At 40.1% G+C, this 20,339-nt stretch overlaps 1 protein-coding gene across 1 annotated transcript; it reads left to right on the top strand.

The window, feature by feature from the left end:
• Window positions 1-2,451: 2,451 nt before the first annotated feature.
• Window positions 2,452-19,890, top strand: LOC135519147 (glycine receptor subunit alpha-2-like). The gene is made up of 9 exons (XM_064944223.1): window positions 2,452-2,954; window positions 4,472-4,599; window positions 9,648-9,715; window positions 11,413-11,636; window positions 15,162-15,244; window positions 15,350-15,493; window positions 15,617-15,831; window positions 16,933-17,082; window positions 17,870-19,890. The coding sequence occupies exons 1-9, from the start codon at window positions 2,899-2,901 to the stop codon at window positions 18,146-18,148; spliced, it is 1,347 nt and encodes a 448-aa protein (XP_064800295.1). The 5' UTR covers window positions 2,452-2,898; the 3' UTR covers window positions 18,149-19,890.
• The last annotated feature ends 449 nt before the right edge of the window (window positions 19,891-20,339 follow it).

Here is a 20,339-nt window from a genome sequence, read left to right as displayed (position 1 = left end):
GTTTGGGATCATTGTCATGCTGAAAGACCCAGCCACGCTTCATCTTCAATGCCCTTGCTGATGGTAGGCTTTGCTACTTTGGTTCCAGCTCTCTGCAGGTCATTCACTAGGTCCCCCCGTGTGGTTCTGGGATTTTTGCTCACCGTTCTTGTGATCATTTTGACCCCACGGGGTGAGATCTTGCGTGGAGCCCCAGATCGAGGGAGATTATCAGTGGTCTTGTATGTCTTCCATTTCCTAATAATTGCTCCCACAGTTGATTTCTTCAAACCAAGTTGCTTACCTATTGCAGATTCAGTCTTCCCAGCCTGGTGCAGGTCTACAATTTTGTTTCTGGTGTCCTTTGACAGCTCTTTGGTCTTGGCCATAGTGGAGTTTGGAGTGTGACTGTTTGAGGCTGTGGACAGGTGTCTTTTATACTGATAACAAGTTCAAACAGGTGCCATTAATACAGGTAACGAGTGGAGGACAGAGGAGCCTCTTAAAGAAGAAGTTACAGGTCTGTGAGAGCCAGAAATCTTGCTTGTTTGTAGGTGAACAACTACTTATTTTCCACCATAATTTGCAAATAAATTAATTAAAAATCCTACAATGTGATTTTCTGGATTTCTTTTCTCATTTTGTCTGTCATAGTTGAAGTGTACCTATGATGAAAATTACAGGCCTCTCTCATCTTTTTAAGTGGGAGAACTTGCACAATTGGTGGCTGACTAAATACTTTTTTGCCCCACTGTATATACTGTACTCTATACCATCTACTGTATCTTGCCTATGCCGTTCGGCCATTGCTCATCCATATATTTAAATGTACATATTCTTATTCATTGCTTTACACTTGTGTGTATAAGTTAGTTGTGAAATTGTTAGATTACTTGTTAGATATTACTGCACGGTCGGAACTAGAAGCGCAAGCATTTCGCTTCACTCGCATTAACATCTGCTAACCATGTGTATGTGACCAATAAAATTAGATTTTGTTTGATTTGCTCAACAAACATCACACTACAACCACCATACTTGACCGTTGGTATAAGGTTCTTACTGTGGAATGCAGTGTTTGGTCTTCGTCAGGCCAGGCTAATGGGACCCATGTCGTCCAAAAAGTTATACTTTTGACTCATCTGTCCATAGAACATTCTTCCAAGAGTCTTGATGATCATCCAGGTACTTCCAGGTGCTTTTTGATGAGATTTGAGTCAACTTTTTGGACGAGATGTGTCCCATTATTCCTGGTGAAAACCAAACACTGCATTCCACAGGTAGAACCTTATACCAACGGTCAAGCATGGTGGTGGTAGTGTGATGGTTTGGGGATGCTTTGTTGCCTCAAGACTTGCCTTAATAGAAGGAACCATGAATTCTGCTCTGTATCAGATAATTCTACAGGAGAATATAAGATCATCTGTCTGTGAGCTGAAGCTGAAGCACAGCTGGGTCATGCAGCAAGACAATCATCCAAAACACACAATCAAGTCTCTATGAAAATGGTTAAAAACACATTTTAAGTTTTGGAATGGCCTAGTCAAAGTCCAGACCTAATCCCAATTGAGATGTTGTGGCAGGACTTGAAAATCCACACGTTGCCTAGTTAAAGCATCTCTGCATCCAAGAGTGGGCCAAATTACCTCCACAGAAATATGAGAAACTGATCAACAACTACAGGAAGCATTTGGTTGAGGTAATTGCAGCTAAAGGTGGCACAACCAGTTATTGAGTGTAAGATGCCAATTACTTTTTCTCACAGGGGAATTGGGTGTTGCATAACTTTGGTAATTAAATAAATTAAATAAGTATTCATTTTTTTTGTTATTTGTAACCTCAGGTTCCTTTTATGTAATATTAGGTTTTGGTTGGTGATCTGATAACATTCAGTATTAAAAATATGCACAAATATAGAAAATCAGAAAGGGGGAAAATACTTTTTCAGGCACTGTATGTTTCAAACAATGTTTCCATTACAGAGAAGAAAACAGCTATTCCATTACACATGCAGTGTGTAATTATTCTTGCATAGCACATGGGTTATTGTGTTCTCACCATGTTGTCTTATTTCTTACAGAGAACAAACTCCACCTCACTCATGATTGCACATCATTATGAAATTCATTGCATTTACAGTATGTAGGCTACCATAGTTTGTCAGGAGGTGAAACCTTCTGGAAAACTATTGTCTGACTACAATATTTTATGGCGCGCAGTCCCTTCTGACCTGAGCACTTCCATATCATACCTATGTATGGACAGTTCATAACGGGGAATCTTACTCGAAACACAGGAGTTTAGAGCATATATAACTAGCTTGAAATAGGTGTTTTAAAGGCTATCTTAGTCATTTAAATTACATATGGAAAACCACGTCCTCCAGTTGTTAATGGTGCGCTTGCGTGCAAATAGACCGGGAGCTGTCTAAGTGCTGAATCTAAAGATACGTCCACTCGTCTCCCATTCCAGCAGCGGACGGTCTTCAACCCAAGGAAATATTCTTCTTCAACACCACTGTACTTTAGAGACCATAGTATACTTTAGAGACCATCTGTTTTCACTGAGTTTTTGAATGAAAGTGAGAACGCCTTCCTGAAGGCTCTATATTCCGCGTCTTGTGGATATTTCTCACCTCACAACGTCTTTTCCACAGGTTATTTTTAGGTGGCAATGACTCAGAATTGATGATTCTTTACACATTATCAACAACAATACCGCACCTGGGAATCAGTGTTTTTTCAAACTAAGCTATGATCCTACGGACTGGAATGCCTTATGTGTATTCTCTGTGTTTCACGAGAACACCCAATTGCGCTTTGGTCAGAAAGAAATCGATATTGCTGCTTGGATTGTGTGTTTGACCAACATTCATATATGGAAGAAATAAAGAAGTGAAGAAATCTAAAATCAAAAGGAATGAATTGCCCCTTTATCAACGTCTTGACTGCTTTATGTGCATGTTTAAACAGCAGGTAAGTGAATACTTAGGCTACTTTATTGGCCATGTAACGTTTATTTGTTTATTCAAATATAATGAGATACTTTCTTCTTTATTTGTATGTAGCCCATTCAACTGTAATGTTCATTGTTTGAAAAGGCAAAGTGCGTTGCCATTAAAACAAAGTTTAGGATACTGGGTTTCAACCTAATTCGAATGACTCAATATTTCATCGTGGACCCTAAAGTTCCAGTGTTATTATTGGAATGTAGAAATCATTCAACTTCAATATTCAGTCAGTTGACTGAAAATAGAGATGTTTTTACATCAGCATTGAGCCTAGTAGGCTATATGGAGCCGACAATATCGCAGGGTAATATCTGATATTTTGCCAAGTTAATCACTGCCTCTAACTCACGTCTGTGGGCGTTGTCAAAACGTCCAGTGGCATGTCCAGAACATTTTGAATGGGGTGGCCAAGGTGGGGCACAGACCTAGTTTAAGGGGGCCATAACATGTATTTTTTTAAAGTATAATTATGATGGTTCAATGCATTAAATTCTTTAGCTTAGGTTTGGTACATTTCCCTGTTCAAATGAATCATAAATCCATTCTGAAAATTTTGTTACAGTCTTTGCATTCAAGGTCAGGATTGTATATAAGGGTATTAGCATAAAGCAGTAAATTCACTACAAAGTGCCATCCAGAGTGTGAATTATACTGTGACATTCCAAGGCATTTCTATTTTGTTTAAGGAGACCTCCTAGTAGGCATGTCATTTAACAGTAAAATGTATTCCCTTTTAATGTGTCATGAACACAACCAGTCATGATATTCTCATCTGATTGTTGAACAATTCACTTCAGAAAGTAGGTTAAGTAGGTTACCTGCGTAGGTTCATCTATTCCAAAATATGTCCAGCATCCAGACAGTGCACAGTGCACCTGTCATTTGAATAGAAAGGGACATCTATTACAAACACCATGTGTCATGACATTCAGCCTACAAAGTGGTGTGTATTCATGGATGCCAAGGGAAGCCAGGCTTCCCCAAAAAGGTCATCATAAAGCAAATAAATGAATTCTCATTGGTGAATTTCACTTGAATTCGCACGAGGCTGAATCTATTTCACCAGAGAAAGCATCGGAGCGAGGCAAACAGCGCCCCTCTGTCTTAATATCTTTAACTCACCTTGGGCCACCCCCTGGTACACTACTGAAAACACTGTCAAATCCCCTTGTAGCCTATGTGTCAAAGTAATTGTATTTACAAGTGCGTATAGCCTTAGTATACAATGAGGACAGTCACAAAGCCAACTCTCCAATACAGTGGTAATAAACTTAAAGCACACCGTGTCTGCCAAGGTGTTCCTTCACTATTGGAATCTTTCCTAATCATATAATTTGAATCTAATTTGTGTTTCTCTGCATGCCTACACATCAGTATGCAGATGAGCTTCCTATTTGGTTGAGATCAAGTAGAAATGGTTTCACCACACTTTGATTTCTGACTGAGCAAGTAAGTGTTTTATTTTCCCTTTATTTGTCACAGGGTGGTGGATGCCAAGGAGCATGAGTCCAGATCAGGCTCTACTACTAACTTGTCTCCCTCAGACTTTCTGGACTCATTAATGGGTAGAACATCTGGTTATGATGCACGAATACGTCCAAACTTCAAAGGTTGGTTTATATTTAACTTTTTAATTGTTCCTTAGAATTTGAGTGTGGATTGGAAAATTTTCACCTGAAATGCATCTGGGATATCAGTGTACGCACCCATATCTACACTGAGTATATAAAACATTAAGAACACCTGCTCTTTCAATGACATAGACTGACCCGTTGAATCCAGATGAAAGCTATGCTCCCTTATTGATTCTCTTGTTAAATCCACTCCAATCAGTGTAGATGAAGGGGAGAGGTTAAAGAAGGCTTTTTTAAACTTGAGACAATTGAGACATGGATTGTGTATTTGTGCCATTCAGAGGAAGAATGGACAAGACAAAATATTGAAGTGCCTTTGAGCGGGGTATGGTAGTAGGTGCCAGGCGCACCGGTTTGCTGCAGGGTTTTTCACGCTCAACAGTTTCCTGTGTGTATCAAGAATGGTCCACCACCCAAAGGACATCCAGCCAACTTGAAACAACGGTGGGAAGCATCCATGTGGAACGCTTTCGACACCTTGTAGAGTCCATACCCCAATGAATTGAGGCTGAGGGCAATAGGGTGTGCAACTCAATTTTAGGAAGATGTTCCTAATGTTTGGTATACTCAGTGTATATTACTAATGTACTGACACCCCATGCATAATGATGTATACATTCTCAACTGAACACCCCCTCAAGTCAATAAGGCACATAGAGAACAATGCATTTTGTGCTTGTCTTTTGAAAAAACCCACCCCTTAATGATTTAAAGAAGAATGGCTATCAATCACGCCTGTAGACAGTGACATCATCATCCATGTAGGATTTATGGGATCGCGATATGGAACATGAAAGGTTCATAGCAGAACCGAGCAGTAGATAGATCGTTTTTATTCTCAGCCCACCATCACCCTAGCCTGGCTGACGCGACGCACGTGACTCACACTGGTCTGATTGGTTCTTTCAAATGTTTGTTTCTTCCCTGGAGGGTTGAGATCTCACAATGTTTTTGATTTTAAAATCCAACAATTGTATTGGGGGCTGTGTGTGGTTGTCAATGTGGGTGTTTTAATGAAAAAACAAAGAGGAGAACCAATAAGTAAAAAAGCACACCCCCTTCATTATAAATGCATCCTGCCCACAACATCAAGCTAGCCTTTCTAGACTATGAAGTCAGGAGGACTTTGATTTAGGTATTAGCCATAGCACTATCACCCATTATAACACCCAATATAGCTATTTCTTCAATTGTCATTTATATTGTCCAACAGCTATATTAAACATCAGTATTCAAGACACCAACAACAACAATAATGAGGTATAGATGTGGGCCCAAAACAACAGTGGTGCCACAGTGACAGCCACAGATGAGGGATGGGGTCCCTCTGGCCAGGCTGCTGAGTTCCTCTATTGTTGTGTTGTGGTGCGGGGGAGAGACATCATCTGTCACTGTGATGGATCTGAGTAAGGAGAGGGAATGGAACTCATTGGTGTGGCTCAGATTGGCAGGTGGGTATGGAGACAGGCAGGGCGGGCGGGCAGGAAGCGGCATACCCCAGAAAGGGATGCAGGCATGCAGGCAGACCCCAGGATGGGACACTAGTGATTGAACCGTGCTGGAGAGAAGGCCACTGTGAGGAGAGTAGCACAGGAAACACAGTCTGAGATTGGTCAGTAAAGACTCAGCCTTCACCCAGAAACACTGGCCCAGATCTATCCACTCCATCTGGGAGAATAGGAGACAAGTGTACACAAGATCTCAGAAATGGACTCAAGATCAGAGGAAGACTTGTCTGTTTTATGAATTTTTTTAAATTCAGAAACTATTTTTATCAGTATATGGAAGAATGCTGGAGTTGTGAGTAGAGGAAATTAAAAGTACTGGAATGAAGAAAGTGATCTTACCTTGTCTGGTAAATTGGTGAGTTCAATTTTCTGGTCGACAGAGTATTCCAGTCTAATGAGGCAGTCTAATGAGAGCAGTTTTATATAATTGTACTGCAGTTCCTCACTGTTTCTACAAGCAGCAATTCTTCCATTTATTAGGCAGCAAGCACAAAACACACACATACACACAGGTAAAGTATACAAGCATACACATAGATGATGTTATTTATCACCTACAAACCATACTGTCACAACTCTACCCCACAGTGCTGCTGGAGCTTGACCTACATTTGCCTGCCAAGGTTGTTGTGTGGAGTTATTCCATTACATTGTTCTGTTACTGACTTTAAATGCAGTTGCCCGACTACAAACTGAGGCGAATATTAATACCACCACGTCACATGCAATATTGATGAGGAATACACAGGGGAAGGGCTATGAACTCAAAACTTCACTTAACAACACAGAGACCTCTCTCTGGCTGACATTGTTGTTTTTATTCAAGACAGTGTTACTGTATTGGATAGAAAGTGTCAACTGTTTTTCAGTCATTCTGTGACCTCAAAGATAGCGGTAGAATGCCTGTGAAACTACGTTGACTGTCATGTTCGTGATTGTTTCATAAGAAAGATGTGCCACTGTTTCTAATGCCAGTGTGTGTGTGTGTGTGTGTGTGTTGCCGTGTGTCTCAGCATGTGTTTTTGTTTATCTGTTTTTTAACCCTATCAAGTAAAACATTCCTTGTCATCCTCATTGAGTTAGTCAATGACTAGTACCAGTTAGCAGAAGCAGGCAACATACTTTTGATTAAAGTAAGTAAACATTTATTAACGATACCACTGTTTGTTGAATATTGGAGTTGATCCTGACCTTTCTAACTATAACTGGACCAGGCCTGCTGTTGAAGACAAACGGCTAGTGATGAGATTAGTCAATGACTAGTGCAGCTGTTTTAACTTGCCTGGGGTGCTTAGGAGACCAACGGCTAGTGATGAGATTAGTCAATGACTAGTGCAGCTGTTTTAACTTGCCTGGGGTGCTTAGGAGACCAACGGGCCCTGTTTATGTTGACATAAAAACATACTCGGAGAACAACAGGACTTGTGCATGTTGACAGAAAAACATACTAGGAGAACAACAGGCCTCGTGTATGTTGACATAAAAACATACTAGGAGAACAACAGGCCCTGTTTATATTGACAGAAAAACATACTCGGAGAACAACAGGCCCTGTTTTATATTGACAGAAAAACATACTAGGAGAACAACAGGCCCTGTTTATATTGACAGAAAAACATACTCGGAGAACAACAGGCCCTGTTTATATTGACAGAAAAACATACTCGGAGAACAACAGGCCCTGTTTATATTGACAGAAAAAGATACTAGGAGAACAACAGGCCCTGTTTATATTGACAGAAAAACATACTCGGAGAACAACAGGCCCTGTGTATGTTGACATAAAAACATACTCGGAGAACAACAGGCCCTGTTTATATTGACAGAAAAACATACTAGGAGAACAACAGGCCTCGTGTATGTTGACATAAAAACATACTAGAACAACAGGCCTCGTGTATGTTGACATAAAAACATACTAGGAGAACAACAGGCCCTGTTTATATTGACAGAAAAACATACTAGGAGAACAACAGGCCTCGTGTATGTTGACAGAAAAACATACTAGGAGAACAACAGGCCCTGTTTATATTGACAGAAAAACATACTAGGAGAACAACAGGCCTCGTGTATGTTGACATAAAAACATACTAGGAGAACAACAGCCTTGTGTATGTTGACATAAAAACATACTAGGAGAACAACAGGCCTCGTGTATGTTGACATAAAAACATACTAGGAGAACAACAGGCCGTGTGTATGTTGACATAAAAACATACTAGGAGAACAACAGGCCCTGTTTATATTGACAGAAAAACATACTCGGAGAACAACAGGCCCTGTTTATATTGACAGAAAAACATACTAGTAGAACAACAGGCCCTGTTTATATTGACAGAAAAACATACTCGGAGAACAACAGGCCCTGTTTATATTGACAGAAAAATATACTCGGAGAACAACAGGCCCTGTTTATATTGACAGAAAAACATACTAGGAGAACAACAGGCCCTGTTTATATTGACAGAAAAACATACTCGGAGAACAACAGGCCCTGTTTATATTGACAGAAAAACATACACGGAGAACAACAGGCCTCGTGTATGTTGACAGAAAAACATACTAGGAGAACAACAGGCCTCGTGTATGTTGACATAAAAACATACTAGGAGAACAACAGGCCTTGTGTATGTTGACATAAAAACATACTAGGAGAACAACAGGCCCTGTGTATGTTGACATAAAAACATACTCGGAGAACAACAGGCCCTGTTTATATTGACAGAAAAACATACTAGGAGAACAACAGGCCTCGTGTATGTTGACATAAAAACATACTAGAACAACAGGCCTCGTGTATGTTGACATAAAAACATACTAGGAGAACAACAGGCCCTGTTTATATTGATAGAAAAACATACTAGGAGAACAACAGGCCTCGTGTATGTTGACATAAAAACATACTAGGAGAACAACAGGCCTTGTGTATGTTGACATAAAAACATACTAGGAGAACAACAGGCCTTGTGTATGTTGACATAAAAACATATTAGGAGAACAACAGGCCTCGTGTATGTTGACATAAAAACATACTAGGAGAACAACAGGCCTTGTGTATGTTGACATAAAAACATACTAGGAGAACAACAGGCCTTGTGTATGTTGACATAAAAACATATTAGGAGAACAACAGCCTTGTGTATGTTGACATATATACATACAGCCCATATTGTGGTGGTAGATAGGTAATAAAGCACATGCTCGCTTTCACAACTAATTACACTCAGAATTCTGTACATCCAACAGATATTGCATTGCTATCATCCTCAAACTCCCTCATCTCTATTTGCTAAACCACCCAGTGGAGATGGCACATGATGATTAAGTGCAAAAAAACATCTTGACTTTTTCTTGTCACCTCGTTCTCATTCCATTTCACAGGTCCCCCTGTAAACATTACATGCAATATTTTTATCAACAGTTTGGGCTCGGTCACAGAGACCAGCATGTTAAGTGTTCTTGCGTAACTCTTCTCTGTCAAACATATCAATGTGTTATCTATCCTCCAACCTGCAGGTCCCCCAGTTAATGTTACCTGCAACATATTTATCAACAGCTTTGGTTCTATAGCAGAAACTACAATGGTGAGTTGGAGCATTGTGCTTGGCCATGTTATCTACATTTACATTTGACATTTTAGTAATTTAGTAGACGCTCTTATCCAGAATGACTTATAGGAGCAATTATGGTTAAATGCTTTGCTAAAGGGCACATCGGCATATTTTTCACCTTGTCGGCTCGGGGATTCAAACCAGCAACCTTTTGGTTACTGGCCAAATGCTCTTAAACTACAGCCTTGCTCTTATGCTCCTCTGGAGTTTAAGATTGAAATCATCCAATTTCTTTAGTGTTCATGAGTTCATTTTCCTTTTAGTTTATGGATGTTTTGAACTTTTGCTTCCTCATGTGAAATGATTCACTTTGACCCATCCCCATAATCTATTGGTGGCTCCATGGTGAAATAGCACACAGACACTGAGAACCGCAATTGAATCAAATATCGTTCACATTATACTCAAGGCAATATTGTATTGCTATTCCCATGACACTCCATTGTGCATGTGTTGGATTAGTTCTGTTTTAATAATTCACACAGTGAATGCCAGCACATAATTCACTTTAAATGCAGCCAATAGCTGTAGGTTTGATGTCTTAGGGCCTGAGATTTAAGCATGTTGATCGGTTGTAATGTCCCATAGACATCCTACTGCCCAAGGGGTAAACAATATCAAAGCTGGACTCCACATTGAGATCCTATTCAACAACTACTTCATGCATTCATAATTAGTTAGAACTTTGTCAATTGAATGATTGCAATTTTTGGTAGACAATATTTGCCAAAGTTAATCAACAGACGAGCCGGGTTTCTAACACTTAACACACAGTTGTTCGATAACTCTTCACTCATAGACATACACATCTGGGACCACCAATACACTGCTGCCTACTGAATAGGTCTGTTCTAAGAGGGAGAGAAAAGGCATCTAATTCGATGCAATCTGTTCATTCATTACTAACTACATCTTCAAACGTCAATGGAGTTTCTTGTTCTACTATTCACACAAACATCATCTATCTCCTATAACGACCATTTAGCAATAACAATTAATGAGGAAACTGTTTATAGAGATCAAGTAACTAAATTAGATTTATGAATTCAATTTTATTAGATTGCTCCTTTCAATACATATGTATTTATTGCCGCATTTAACTCTTAAGTTGTAATTTGGATTTTAGATTAGATTTAGATTTAGATATGGTATTGTGTGGTGATTTACAAGCATACAAATATGCATTCAAATCCATGCATTGCATCCATTCATTCCTGCTATTTTTTATCATATTACAATTCTGTGTAAAAACAAGGAGCAATTTCTCTGGGTAAAGTTTTGTGGCACCACATCCAATTGTGTCACAGTCAGTGTCAGAATTGTATTAGAATATTACTATTAGTTTTAATATTATTTATTGTATCATTGGTGCTTTATTAGTGACTTAGTGCCAAATGACTTGAGGTTATACTGCATGTCACTACGATAGAACCAAATATCTGAGGCAGGCACTTGGCCTACATATTGACGAGAATATGTTGTTTTGTATTAGTGGCTCTATCATTCTAAATATGTAAACGTCTACAGGGAAATTATTTTTGTTTTCACTGACTGTGTGACACAATATATTCTGGTCACCAAAGTGATCGTACTGTATATTTAACGGAGATAGACAGTAGTTTATATGTCAAAGTAAAGCAGTTTAAAGCTGATTTCACTATTTCCCCAAGGATTACAGAGTGAACATCTTCCTGCGACAGAAGTGGAGAGACCCTCGGTTGGCGTACAGCAAATACCCAGACTCCTCTCTGGACCTGGATCCGTCCATGTTGGATTCTATTTGGAAACCTGATCTGTTCTTCGCCAACGAGAAAGGCGCCAACTTTCATGATGTCACCACAGACAACAAGCTCCTGAGGGTCTTCAAAGATGGGACCGTCCTGTACAGTATCAGGTCAGATGTGGGGCGTACATTGAATGGTGGACTCAACTCTATTTCTCGGGGAAATTAGTACAATAGGTTTAAAGGATGTCGAATGAGGTCATGTTTTAACATTCCCTGTTGGAAACATCCAAACAAAGAATAGATTCAAATCCAGTGAAATGTCAGCAGAGTCAGAGATTCCCTTCTACCTCCGGCACTTGTAATTACTTTTGAAAGAAAGAAGTTTCTACATCCAAGACTACCTCTCAGGTTTAATGGGATTCATCTCAATAAAATATTCAGTCACCTGGAGGAATTGGATGCAATATGATCTCATTAAGAGTACATAGAAACACAAACCACTAGAGTATCCAAAGGCTACAGGGAATTTTTCTCCAAAGATGTTTAGAATATGTTCAGGGAAGGCATATAGAAATAACCCCCTCATGTAGGCTATTCATTTCCTTGGGCATTAGCTCCAAGTCAATATGCTTCATCCCTAGCGTTGTGCAGGATCAGTAAGATGGAATCACTTGGAATGGAATGCAGCCCCCTCGTAGTAGATGGGACGGGTTACGTTTTAGACATTCAGCTGACGCGCTTATCCAGAGCGACTTACAGGATCAATTAGGGTTAATTGCCTTGTTCAAGGACACATCAACATGTTTCATCTATTTGGCTCGGGAATTCGAACCAGCAACCTTTCAGTTACTGGCCCAACACTCTTAACTGTTAGGCTACCTGCCAATTGCCCCCTCTTACAAAAACCACTACTACACTTGAGCACAAATCTGTGATTCAAGATATGAAAATACATTACCTTTATTTCATTTTAATATCACTTCAGTCACACCACTCCTCCTTAGATTCACGCCTCGAAGCAGCGGAATAATGCAGCTCAATTTGTTGTCCATTTGGAGAGCTGATTCAGGTGGTGGAGCCTAGGTGTGGAGGGAGGCAAGGGGATTCTGAGAGAACAGATGAAAGAAAGGTGGTTAGTCGCTCTCACCATTCATGAGAGAAGAGATGAGAGAGGGAGCAGACTGCTGATGACAATACATCTCAGAGACGGTCCAGTAATAAAAGTGTGATAAGAACATGCTGTGTGGGAGGAGGAGGCTCTCTCAGAGGGGAAGGAGAAAGAGCATTCGCTGCAGACAAGGAGCATATGCTTAGTACATACAGTTGAAGTCAGTTTACATACACTTAGGTTGGAGTCATACTCGTTTTACAACCACTCCACAAATGTCTTGTTAACAAACTATAGTTTTGGTAAGTCGGTTAGAACATCTACTTTGTGCATGACACAAGTACTTTTTTCAGCAGTTGTTTGCAGACAGATTATTTCACTTATAATTCACTGTATCACAATTCCAGCAGGTCAGAATTGTACATACACTAAGTTGACTGTGCCTTTAAACAGCTTGGAAAATTCCAGAAAATTATGTAATGGCTTTGGAAGCTTCTGATAGGCTTATTGGCATCATTTGAGTCAATTGGAGGTGTATCTGTGGATGTATTTCAGGGCCTACCTTCAAACTCAGTGCCTCTCTGCTTGACATCATGGGAAAATCAAAAGAAATCAGTCAAGACCTCAGAAAAAACATTGTAGACCTCCACAAGTCTGGTTCATCCTTGGGAGCAAATTCCAAACGCCTGAAGGTACCACGTTCATCTGTACAAACAATAGTATGCAAGTATAAACACCATGGGACCACGCAGCCGTCATACCGCTCAGGAAGGAGATGGGTTCTGTCTCCTAGAGGTGAACGTACTTTGGTGCGAAAATCAATCCCAGAACAACAGTGAAGGACCTTGTGAAGATGCTTGTGTAAACCGGTACAATGTATCTATATCCACAGTAAAATTTGTCCTATATCGACATAACCTGAAAGGCTGCTCAGTAAGGAAGAAGCCACTGCTCAAAAACCGCTATAAAAGAGCCAGACTACGGATTGCAACTGCACATGGGACAAAGATCTTACTTTTTGGATAATGTCCTCTGGTCTGATGAAACAAAAATAGAACTGTTTGGCCATAATCACCATCATTATGTTTGGAGGAAAAAGGGTGAGGCTTGCAAGCCAAAGAACACCATCCCAGCCGTGAAGCACGGGGGTGGCAACATCATGTTGTGGGGGTGCTTTGCTGCAGTGGGGACTGGTGCACTTCACAAAATAGATTGCAACATGAGGGAGGAAAATTATGTGGATATATTGAAGCAACATCAGTCATGAAGTTAAAGCTTGGTCGCAAATGGGTCTTCCAAATAGACAATGACCCCAAGCATACTTCCAAAGTTGTGGCAAAATGGCTTAAGGACAACAAAATCAAGGTATTGGAGTGGCCATCACAAAGCCCTGAACTCAATCCTATAGAAAATGTGTGGGCAGAACTGAAAAAGAGTGTGTGAGCAAGGAGGCCTACAAACCTCACTCCGTTACACCAGCTCTGTCAGGAGGAATGGGCCAAAATTCCCCCAACTTATTGTGGGAAGCTTGTGGAAAGCTACCCGAAACGTTTGACCCAAGTTAAGCAACTTAAAGGCAATGCTACTAAATACTAATTGAGTGTATGTAAACTTCTGACCCACTGGGAATGTGATGAATGTCCTAACTGACCTAAAACAGGGAATTTACTAGGATTAAATTTACTAGGATTAAATGTCAGGAATTGTGAAAAACTGAGTTTGAATGTATTTGGCTAAGGTGTACGTATGTAAACTTCTGACTTCAACTGAACATAATGAAAATCTGTTTAAAGTAGAAACATAAAAGTATAATATACTGTATACTTAAATACACTGCTGTGATGACGACTATTATGATTTTATTCCTTAGTAAATTGTAAACAATCTGATATTGACAAGATCCGAGATATGGGTCTTGTGTGGCTCAGTTGATAGAGCATGGCGCTTGCAATGCCAGAGTTATGAGTTTGATTCACATTCCCCCAAAAAAGTAAAAATAATTATCCACTCACTACTGTAAGTCCCTCTGGATAAGAGTGTCTGCAAAATTATAAGAAATGTTCAGTATTAAATAAAAGTTCATTGGTTGTGTACTCAGATTATCTGATGTCACAGCTGAAATGCTTGTGTTTCTAACACAAACACGCAGACTCCTGCACTTACATACTCACAAACAAATGCAAATGTAAACTTCTGACTTCAACTGTACTTTATACAGTCACACAGTAGGTATACATTGTAGGGAGCTTGTATTTTAGTCTCACTTGAAGCAGTAAACAATTAGAAAAAATGCAGAAAAGATTTGGGTTCTGTGTAAGAATTTTTTATTGAGCAGTAAATGTATCTGTTGAGTGAGGTATAGAGCATGCTACTCTAATAACTACACTGACAAATAAATCCTGTCGTTTTTACAGTAACTTGCTGGTGGCCAGTTACCTGTAAGTTACTGTAAAAAAGGGTACAGTATGTTACCTTACATTCCTAAGAATCTTTGGTTTAACAGTACATTACTGTAGGCTTTATTTGTACATTCACAAATAATGCTTCCACAGTTGTTTCATGACTTTTACACCTCTTCCTCAAAGGTTGACTCTCATTCTATCTTGCCCAATGGATCTGAAGAACTTTCCCATGGACATGCAGATCTGTACCATGCAACTGGAGAGCTGTAAGTGTCTGCTCCTTACAACTCACATGGTAAAGCACATGCAATATGGTTTGTGAAAATGCAATATCATATCAAACATATTTGCTGTGTTCATTCATTCCTCAGTTGGCTACACCATGAATGATTTGATCTTTGAGTGGGAGAGCAAGGACAAAAATCCTGTACAGGTGGCCGCTGGGTTGACCCTCCCCCAGTTCATCATGAGAGATGAGAAGGAGCTTGGCTACTGTACCAAAAGCTACAACACTGGTCAGAGAGCCACACAGACACACACACAAACACACACACAACCACTCACATATGGACACACACACACCACATCTCTCATCACACCGTCCCTGATCTGAGGTGTCAGTGTGTTTTGTTCTCCAGGTAAATTCACCTGCATTGAGGTGAAGTTCCACTTGGAGAGACAGATGGGTTACTACCTGATCCAGATGTACATCCCCAGCCTCCTCATCGTCATCCTGTCCTGGGTCTCCTTCTGGATCAACATGGACGCCGCGCCTGCCAGGGTGGCACTGGGCATCACCACCGTGCTCACCATGACAACCCAGAGCTCCGGCTCCCGAGCCTCCCTTCCTAAGGTAAGCCTGTTAATCCAAGCAGTAACAGGATGAGCGGACAATCTGATGGAGGAGGGTCAATGGTTGGAAAGGTTGGTTCAGATCAATCAACCTTTCATTTTCCACCCATGTTAGAAGTCATACATACTGTAATCAGATACTGTTCATGAAATGTAAATATGCCTATGATTGAAGTCTGTGCATACCTGAATTTTGACTCAGATGTAAGTATCCTATGGATAAATAACAATCAATGAATTTACAGTATATCAAGAGAATAACAATGTAAAGTATTTCATTTTTAATCAATAAGTTGTAAAAAACAGAGAATACTATTTAACATAACATTATCACAATTTATGTTAGAAATTACAATTACAACATTGATTTAGGAAGTGATATAATGTTACTAAATCAAATAGCAGTGGATACACTACAACTGCACATGGTCAAATATACAAAATTAGTATTCACACTTACGCTTGCAAGAGTGCTTCAGCGTGAGTCATCTCTTGAAAATCAACCATTCTCTCACACTTTGGCCCATGACCACATCAGAGGCCCACATGAAAGAGACACACTCTAATAAATATTTAGAGAGAGGTTTTTGAGAGGCCCAACTCAGAACAACAAGAGCTCAATATACCTTAAGAGCACTCGACAAAGTAAAGTTGTTTTCTCTCCATGCAAATGACCTGTCATTTCGAGACATAAACGAGGTCACTGTATGAGGAATAAGAGGGCCTCCTTTAGAGTCTAGCCTTCATCTCATCTCCGGCATGGACATAGATCAAATAGACCGATAAAGGCTCCAGTCGAGCTGCTACTGTTTCCATTGTGTTACTTTGGTAATTAAAGCGACAATTATTTCCTTCCACGCTATCGCTGAAAATCGCTGATATCAACATGAGTTTTGAGAGTTTAAAGCACTCGTTAGCAAATACCACCCCCTTAATTATGGTATTTAGAATTTACAGCAACTCTGATTAACATAAAAAGGGATGTCATTGAGAGAATATTATATTCCCATTGAAATGTTAATTGAACGAGGCATTGTGAAGGCAGCACATGAAAGGATTATTCATTCCCAGTAAATTACTGTTTGTTTGGTTCTTGTCACAGGTCTCCTATGTGAAGGCCATTGATATCTGGATGGCCGTGTGTCTTCTGTTTGTATTTGCTGCCCTACTGGAATACGCTGGGGTTAACTTTGTCTCCAGGCAACAGAAGGAGTTCCTTCGCTTGAGGCGAAGACAGAGGCGGACTCACAGGGTAAATAAACACTCTAGGCTTGAGTATAATTCCCTATAAAACAGTCACTGCAAAGCCCAGACTCATGACCACAGGTGGTTTGTGGCATCTGCATTGGGGAGGACGGGCTCGTGAGAATAAGTGGAATGGTATCAAATACATTCAATTTGCTCTGTTCCGGCTATTATTATGAGCTGTCCTCCCCTCAGCAGATTCCTGTGCTCATGACTGAACCATTTTTAAAGAGTGGGAGTTCCACTCTAGTAATTGTTCATTGCTATAGAAGAGAGTCGAAAAACAGGAAAGATGGAGAAAATGTGTTGAAAATGCGATATGGGACTGGGATTCGACCGATCCCACACTCAAAGAGACTTACATGCACCAAAGGTGGTGGCAAAAACTGTTAGACCAAATCAGCCTCATGACTGAACATATGAGCAGTGTAGGGCAGTCAGAGACGGATATTAAGTTGGCCATTTTTAAGGAAATGTGTGTCAGGTCATCTGAGGCTATCTAGGTGTGTCAGCTTGTTGTTGCTGCAGCGGAGGAACGGAGGGTGTAATATCTGGGAGACATTCAGCTGTGTCCCCTGTGTTGATGAAGCCGCTGTAGATGTCGCCTGGAGGCATCCTCAGGTAAAGGATAGAACACCTGAGTCACAGGCCAAGAAAAGGAGGCAAGAACATGGCTACTGGCCATACACTACAATACCATAGTGTGTGTGCACATGGGGGTGTGTCTGAAAGTCTTTCTCTCCATTGAACAGAAGCAAACTCACTGTGGGTCCGTCTTTGTTTTGTTTCACCAGGATGACGACATGAGGGATGGCTTCAATTACTCGGGTTACGGCATGACTCATTGTCTGAAGGATGGGTCAGCTGTTAAAAACGCTGACCCAAACCCCGGCCCAGCACCACCTACCTCTAAAGAAAAAGAGGTGATAAGGAAGAGGTTTGTGGACAGGGCCAAGAGGATTGACACTGTGTCCCGAGCAGCCTTCCCTATGGCCTTCCTCCTCTTCAACATCTTCTATTGGATAACATACAAGGTCATCAGGCATGAGGACATTGGCATGCAGTCAGGGTAGTCGCTCTGCCCTGCAGGTTTTACCTATGGAACTCTCAGCTCTCTCTCTCTTTCTCTATCATTTCTCTAAATGAGAAACGCTAGAACAGCACAGTGAGACTAATGTATCTTATGGGACTATACATGGAGGAGAGGCACAGGGATGTTGATGGTGTTGGTGTTCTTTCAGGGAAAATATATAGGTGTTCATGCAAAATCAAAAAGACTAATGCACATGTTTAGGATTAACAATTGAACAATTGGTGAGTAACAGATGTATGTTTTCAATGTGTTCCTGTGAGCTAACACATCCTGGAGATTATAATGGGTTTTTACTCAAGGCACAGAACAATGATGTAAAAAGGTGGACCAAATTTTATGAGACAATTCTGACTTTGCATTTGTACAACCTTGCAATGGAGCAACATTCCATGGATTTGTATGTGCAATATTCTGGGCCTTATAGTTAAGGTGTGGTGAAAAAAAAAGTTTAAGAAAAAGGTTGATTAGAGCAGTTTTATACAATTGTACTGCAGTTCCTCACTGTGTCGACAAGCAGCAATTATTGTGTTTATTAGGCAACACACACACACACACACACACACACACACACACACACACACACACACACACACACACACACACACACACACACACACACACACACACACACACACACACACACACACACACACACACACCATATAAGGCCTACATCTGTTTATATTACAGATGCATTTTCCAGTTCGATTCGGTTTTACAGTTGGAGTGTACGTTTTGTAAATTTAACTGTAATGAAATGTTTATTGTAATGAAGGCAGATGACATGTTTCTAAAACAGAGATTTCTACTTCTAAAGATTCCTCTGAGGACTGTTGAATGCATCCCCTCACTTCCACACTGCAGTGCCCTCTTTGGGCAGTACGTATTACAGTTGACATTGTATACTATACAGTATTTCAACTATGAAGTAGATCTTTATAACTAGGGCCCTGTGTTTTTACATTTACATTTTACATTTAAGTCATTTAGCAGACGCTCTTATCCGCTCTTATGGCAAATCATGTCACATGACCTAGATTTGAACCTTTATTTAAAGCTTTTTCAACAAACGGTCCCCTTTTCGTTATATGTCAGATGGTCCAGCACATTCTTTAGACAATTGCTTTCATTTTTTTGTGAAATTCAAATTTCTGTAAAAGGCTTAAAGATGAATTATGCAGAAATCACTCTGCCATTTCCTGGTTACAAAATTATTAATTGTTTGCCTAATTTCCTATTAAGTGACAAACAAGCAAGTATAGTGTTGAGAATCATTGTACCATCTAAACTGCTTTGAAATATATTTTCCATAACTAAAAATATTGTATTTTCAGCTGTTTGAAGTCAAAAGTAAAAGACAAAAAAAAAATCAACTTTAAAACGGGAAGCATAGAAATAGCGTACATAGACCATATCTACCGCTTCTTAGACTTCCTTTCAATGAAAATGACAGATGTATAACTCACATTTCTATGTGAAGTTTGTCAGGTCGCCCCAAAACATATTGCATCTTTAAAATAAAAGATTAAAATCTAGGTCATGTGACATTATAGCCGAAAACACAGAGCCCTTCTCATAACACATAATAGTATAGAGCAGTTATTGGTCCTTGCACTTCTGACATAATATGAGGAAAGTTTTTTCTTGAATGGTGTTTCTGAAAAAGGTTATTTACTAAACTGTACATCAATAAAGTTGAGTGTGCACCACTCTCCCTCATCATAGTCGTGTGTTACTGTATTGTCCCATCTTCAAACAGGTTGTCATATCTTTAGATGATGTGTACTGTCTGTTTGGAACTAGCTGACCACATTTTAGAAGAATGATTATGATGCAGACTACAGAGTTGAATATTTCTAGAGGGATGGCAACAAGGAATCAATACTGATGAATAATGATTACAGACAAACCAAGAGCAGACATTACTATATTAACTTGGGAATAGAGAAGGTTAGAGGAGAGTAAAATCAACAACTGTCCTTTCTACTTACCTGGCCAATGACTCAGGTTGACTGCTGAAGCCTGGCTGGGCTCTCTCTCTCTCTCTCTCTCTCTCTCTCTCTCTCCAGGTCGCTCCGTGTGACACAGACCCAGGGCGACAGCGGGCTTCCGTTAATGTGGGATAATGGGCCTCACGGTGCGTTGGCGAGACATCACAGCAGGTGACATTT

This window comes from Oncorhynchus masou, chromosome 29 (assembly GCF_036934945.1).
Source record: "Oncorhynchus masou masou isolate Uvic2021 chromosome 29, UVic_Omas_1.1, whole genome shotgun sequence".
NCBI lineage: Eukaryota > Metazoa > Chordata > Actinopteri > Salmoniformes > Salmonidae > Oncorhynchus > Oncorhynchus masou.
This window is presented reverse-complemented; position numbering and strand designations above follow the sequence as displayed.

Coding starts and splice junctions, on each gene's coding strand:
- LOC135519147 (XM_064944223.1), top strand. CDS start 2,899: ATGAATTGCCCCTTTATCAACGTCTTGACTGCTTTATGTGCATGTTTA. Junction 15,245..15,349: donor TACCATGCAACTGGAGAGCT/GTAAGTGTCTGC, acceptor TTCATTCCTCAG/TTGGCTACACCATGAATGAT. Junction 15,494..15,616: donor TACCAAAAGCTACAACACTG/GTCAGAGAGCCA, acceptor TTTGTTCTCCAG/GTAAATTCACCTGCATTGAG.